Below are 6,000 nucleotides of genomic sequence, written 5' to 3'. Positions count from 1 at the left end.
AATACGCCACAATCAAGGTACAACCGTGCTGAAGCCAGAAAGGGATAACAGTTCAAGTAAAGGTATTTGTCTCTGAAAAGGAATTGTTTTTCTACATACCTGTCCAGTCTCCTACTACTTTAAGGTGGACCCCAAACGTTGCTTTGGTATCTGTAGGGCACTAAAAATATTAAATATATTAAGGACCACTTCTGAGTAACAAGAAAATAACAAAATGCATTCAAAGTACAGTTGTTAAGACAGAACCTGGTGTAAACAGGTCATTCCTGAGCAGCCACGCTCGCACCTATACCCTTTAAAAAGCAAGTCTAGCATGAGTACAGTTCAGGAGGCCAAGCATGGCTAGCCTCTACTCAGTCTTAACCCTTTCTTCTGGTCACTGAGGAGTTTGGGACAGGCTTGTCTGGGGGTGTGATCTGGAACAGCCACTTCATTAACATTACTCAGCAATGATGCCAACTGAGGATACAACAGTCCAGGAATGCTCCTTCTACTATTGACACTTATCATTCAAAAGCAGGAACCTCCCCATCACTCCTCAATCAAGGCATTTAAGAGACTTCTGGTTCTCGAATGTCAGGGCACATGTTTTCAAGCTGATCATTCTCACACAATTGACGCTTTCTTCTATATGGAAACTGAGATTTTGCTGGACTTAGAGCTTAGAGTTTGCAAAGGAAAAACAGCAGATTGCATAGCACATCATAAAAATCACTTTGCAGCCACCATTCTCTCACTCTGCACCTATGCCCTCACCTCGGAGCTACTTACTTGTGACTATCAACACAGGAATAATATTATTTACAGTCTTATCCAAACCGTGATGTCTAAAAACCTCCAGTCAAGCCATGCCAAAGGTCTAAGGAGCCCCCTCAGCTTCGTTCCTTGTTAGCTACAGAGAGATTTCAAATGCTCTGTCTGGACAGCTTTTGCAGGTACACCAAATGATTTCAAACATAAACAGGACAAGCAACTATTACTCAAGAAAAGATTCTTCACATTCCTTCTATAAACCAATACCATTGGTTTCTTTTTGATAGAAGATATTAGTACTGAGTTTTGATGCCTTTCTTAGAACCTGTTAATGACTGATCCAAGCTCCATCATGAATCCAACACCCAAGAGATGACACCCCTGTCTTTTTTTTTTTTTTTCCTACTGCTACAAATATGAATTCTGAGGAAAGGGCATAAATTCAAGGAACGCATCTATATTATAAATAAAAGAGGCCCAGGTAGTGAATCCAAGCACCAAATACCGACTCAAACAACCACACTTGTGAGGACATTTCTTGGCTCTGTTCTGGACCACTGCCATTAGTGTTCCCAATATAATCTGGTGTGGAGTGGGAAACCACTGGCCTCAAGGCTGAGGATCAGTTCCTATCAGTTCCTTATTTAGCAGCAGACACAGATAAATGGTTAGTATTCTCCGCATCTTGGCAAACCTTGAATAGGGAATACAAAGTCCCAGCTAGTCACTCCATTTTCCTGAAGGGGAAGAGCATTCTTGTTAAAAGTACTGATTACCGGACAGAATCATATTTAATTCCTTGTCTTATTTCAAGTTTTCCCGTAAAAAATTGCTACAGAAACTTAGACTCGGAATTATTTCAGCAAATCTTAGCCTTCAAAAAAAATGGCATCACGGGAGGGATGCAGGCAAACCTCACACAACGAGGCCAGTATTTGCTGCAGCTAGTTGCAATGTCTTCCAACAAAAATACCAAGACCAATTCTCCATACCAAAGTAGGCAAGCAGCCTCTCAGCTAGAAAGTTGCATACTGGCAGCAAGAAGATCTGTTCTCCTGGGGGCTTCTGTAAGAGCCTTTAGCAGAGTTTATTTTTCAGTCTGGGCTGTCTCAGGGCTCTCTGTGTTTCACGGGAGGTTGAGTGATTTTCTTAGTCCAACTATGCACAGTCCCAGTTCAGCACATCTTCTATAAAATTGTCTGTCAGCCTCTCCTTGCATTAAAGTTAATGGCAGAACACCCCTTGTCTCCAGCCAGAATAGGTTCAGACCTGTTATCCTTCACATTACCCTTGTGACTAACTCCTTTCTCCACTACTTTGAAAAATTATCCAATAAAAAAGAGATTTATTTCTCTTTAGACTTTAGGAAGCCTATTTTGATACCTATAACTGAGTACAAGAGCTCCTCGGAGGGTTCTGGAAATAGCTTATTGTGCTGCTAAATCTTACCAGAAGAAACACACCCATCATCTAGGCTACACGGAGTGAATTTCCCCCAGTTCAAAAGAGAGAAAGATTGTAGATGGTCCAGTGAAGGGCCACCAAGACAATGAGAGGACTGGAGAACCTGACATAAAAAGAGGTCAAAAAAGGGAATGTGCTTGTGTAACCCACAGAAGAGAAGGCTCAGGGAGATCACCGTCTCCAATACTTGAAAAATAGCTATAGAGCAGATGAAAGTGCTCTTTTCACCATCATGCATGGTGACAGGACAAGAGACAAGGGGCACAAGTTGCTTCAGGGGAAATTTCATCAGGATATAAGAAAAATATTCTTCACCATGGAATAGGCAGCCGGAGAAATGGTGCAATTTCTCTTGCTAATTCAGCTTCACAGGTCCCTGGATAACCTAATCTACAGTTGTCCTGGTTTAGTTTCTTTTTAAACTCATAAGTCTCTCTCCTCTCTCATCCTTCTCTCCCTGAAGGGAGACGCTTTCCCTTCTCTGAAAAGGAGAGAAATAAAAGAGAGCATCTGTTGTTCATTTTAGTGGCCAGCCCAGCCCAAAGCATGACAATGGTGCTTGCACCAAAAGGTTGAACCAGATGATCTCCAGAGGCCTCTTCCAACTTAAGACTTTCCTATGAACCTGCAATTCTAACTTTGAAAATTTTATTTATGTTTTTACTGCACAGAACACTTATTTTACTTCTCATCTCCATAAACACAAATAAGTCTCCAAATTATGGCTTTTTCCAGACTGTTAGAGAGTATATTCCAGAAGCTTAAGAAAATATTCAAAGACAGTTTTTCAGACGTTTAATCATGAAAGCGGGTAAACTCTCCTGTGTTATTAACAGACCACTGGGCACATGTAATGAAGTGCAATGAAAATATCCTCTTATATATTAAACCTTCTTCATGAAATCACAGAATTGTAGGATAGCTGAGAGTAGAAAGCACCTCTGGAGAACGGCTACTTCTATACTCTTCTATACTCCTGCTCAAGCAGGATCTGCAAGAGCAGGTGGCCCAAGACAGTGTCCAGTTGCACTTTGTCTCCAAGGATGGAGACACCACAGCCTCTCTGGGCAACCTGTGCCTGCCTCACAGAAAAAGGGTTTTTTTTCTTAAGTTCAGATGGAACCTCCTGTATTTCAGTTTGTGTTGCCCTGTCACTGGGTGCCACTGAGGAGAGTCTGGGTCTGTTTTCTTCACTCCTCCATCGGTTCCAGCTCTCTCAGCCTCTCCTCATATAAGAGATGCTCCAGTTCCTTAATCGCCTTCATGGCCCTTTGTGCTCCAGTATGTCCATGTCTCTCTTGTACCAGGGAGCCCATAACTGGAAACAAAGCTCCAGATATATCTTACCAGTGCTGAGCAGAGGAAAAGGGTCACCTCCCTCGACCTGATGGCAATGCTCTGCCTCATACAGCCCAGGAGGCTGTTGGCCTTCTTTGTTGCAAGGGCACGTTGCTGGCTCACGGTCATCCTCCGCTGTACCTGGGGTTATTCCTCATCAGAGGCAGGATTTGGCAATTCCCTTTCATGATCTCCATGAGGTTACTGTCAGCCTGTTTTTCCAGCCTCTCAAGGTACCTCTGAGGTATACCACTACTGAGTGGCCTCCAGCTGGGCTTCGAGCTACTGATCACAATCCTTTCAGCCCAGGAGTTCAGCCAGTTTTCCACCTAGCCCCCTGTCCACTCATCTACTCCATGCTTCATCAATTTCTCTGAGGATTTTATGAGAAAGTGTCAAAAATCTTCTGAATTATGATGCTCTTGTCCATTTTACATATTTAAGTCTCTTATCACCTATTTTACTTTTAATTTGCCGTATCTCATCTTTAAAACACTGCACAGCTAAACACTGCTTCGAGATCCTTATTACAGTCAACTCATCCACACATTTAAACTGACATCTATTTATGTTCTGTGAAGACAAGCACAAGCTGAAGCACCTTCTTGAATTGGAAATGAAGAGACTAAGCACATGAGCCTTGATCAAATAAAGGAATACCAAAGTGGCCTCAGCAATGCACAACGTCCTCTCTGCGGCTGTGAACAAAAACAGTTAAAATTGTTTTTAAAGTGTGTTTTGGCAAACAGTACTTGGATTTCCCCCTGCTCCTTTTAACCTGGGAGCCCTAAGAAACAATCCAGTGATTATTAATTGTACTGTGGCAAGAGCTGCATGCAGCCCCTTAGTTTTTCCTTATTGCCCAGTACGCTGCCCAAGAGGAAATCATAAAGATTAGCCAATCTTGAAATAAAAAAATACTTTCTCTGCATTCTTTTTCCTTAAATAAAAACTGTTTTCCAAACAGGTAAATCACCTACTTGAATAGTCTGTAATGAGAAGGGACATTAGACATTGTTAAACAAAAGGTCACAAGTGGTAAGTTTTTCAGTAGTTCTTACTGCATTTTGAAGAGTTAAATGAACCCCGTTTGCCACACTCATTTGATTGAAATGCTATGGTGCACAAATTAACTGTGGCAGACAGTGTAATTATGTGAAGCTATGTTAATCTTATTCTAACCTCAAGCTATCTATACTTTTAAAAAGTAAAAGATTTTACAGGTAAGAACAGCCACGCTAATTAGGTTATCTGCCAGCATTTGGCCATCCTCCAAAAACAACTGAAAACCAAAGGAATTCTGTTAAATTTAATAGAGCTGTGCAGATTTGCACCCCTGGAGAAACCAAACTATGTTGTTAGCATTGGAAAGTCGGTAGATTTCCTCAGAGCTGTTAATCACATGCTTACAAGTTTACAAGGCCTATTTTTATTTTATTTTTGTATGTATTTTTATATTCAAAGCAGTGAGAATAGTATTTTATATGCAGATAAAACTTATGGAGTACAGATTATTCTATATCTTGATGAAAAAACACCTTTCCATACATTTTTTTCCTTTTTTTTCAAGCTAACATGAAATACAAATGCAAATTATCACATAGGGAATTTGCAGCAGTCTCTGGAGAGCTTTATCCTTATAAACCACCAAATTAATTACACTCACCAGTAGCTGTAGCTCTGCTACTTATCTCTATGCTGAGATAAAATATAGATTTATATTTTTTAATAAACTTAATAATTTAATTAATTCCTTTTTAATGCACTACTAGATTAATACATACTTGAAATATATTTTATTTATCAGTTTTACATTGTGAACACGATTCTCAGTTGTCCTCTATGCCTTGCTTTTATATGAACACAGAGTGAACTAATTATTGTTAGACCATAGTGGTAATACTTTACACCCCCTTATATTGGTATAAAAATCTAGTGGAGGCAATGAGCAGAGGAGGAATCTGTGCATACGAGAGCAAAACATACGGTGAATGAAGAATAGGTTACCGGCATCTGTGTTTCCAGCTTAGAATACCCGAAATATGTAACATCACTGGTATCTACTGCCAGTCAAGAATCCTGCCCAGAAGAAGAAACAGGACAAAACTTACTGAAATAATTCTAATGGTATTAAATACCATTAAAATATTGGAAAACACTTTTTAGATGCAGGGAGTTCGGGTGAGTCAAGAGCAAACTAGCAAGAAAATAGAAAGTTAATTCCTGAAAGTTTCCAGTTCTGTACATCTCTAACATAAGAATTGGGAAGACTCTTTAGAGAGATGTTAGGTTTTGACTACAGCGCGGCCACAGAAGCGCTGATGTACACAAGAGGATAACAGCGAAGAATATCTGTTTTCAGAAAAAAGGAGATGAAAGGGATGCCCAAGTTATGTACCCCCATGCGGCTCTGCAAATTAAGCTCCTTATCTCCTGTGGAGAAAC

General features: G+C 40.4%; 1 protein-coding gene across 2 annotated transcripts in view; it reads right to left on the bottom strand.

Moving 5' to 3' along the window:
• Window positions 1–6,000, bottom strand: part of NOX4 (NADPH oxidase 4) — a 106,691-nt gene that overhangs the window by 58,674 nt on the left and 42,017 nt on the right. For both annotated transcript variants that reach the window (XM_009881185.1, XM_009881186.1), the window contains exon 11: window positions 100–160. In XM_009881185.1, the coding sequence (XP_009879487.1) occupies window positions 100–160 (61 nt within the window). The remainder of the gene's footprint in view (window positions 1–99; window positions 161–6,000) is intronic.

This window comes from Charadrius vociferus, unplaced genomic scaffold (assembly GCF_000708025.1).
Source record: "Charadrius vociferus isolate BGI_N301 unplaced genomic scaffold, ASM70802v2 scaffold1, whole genome shotgun sequence".
NCBI lineage: Eukaryota > Metazoa > Chordata > Aves > Charadriiformes > Charadriidae > Charadrius > Charadrius vociferus.
Note: the sequence above shows the minus strand (reverse complement) of the source record. Positions and strands in the feature narration are given on the sequence as shown.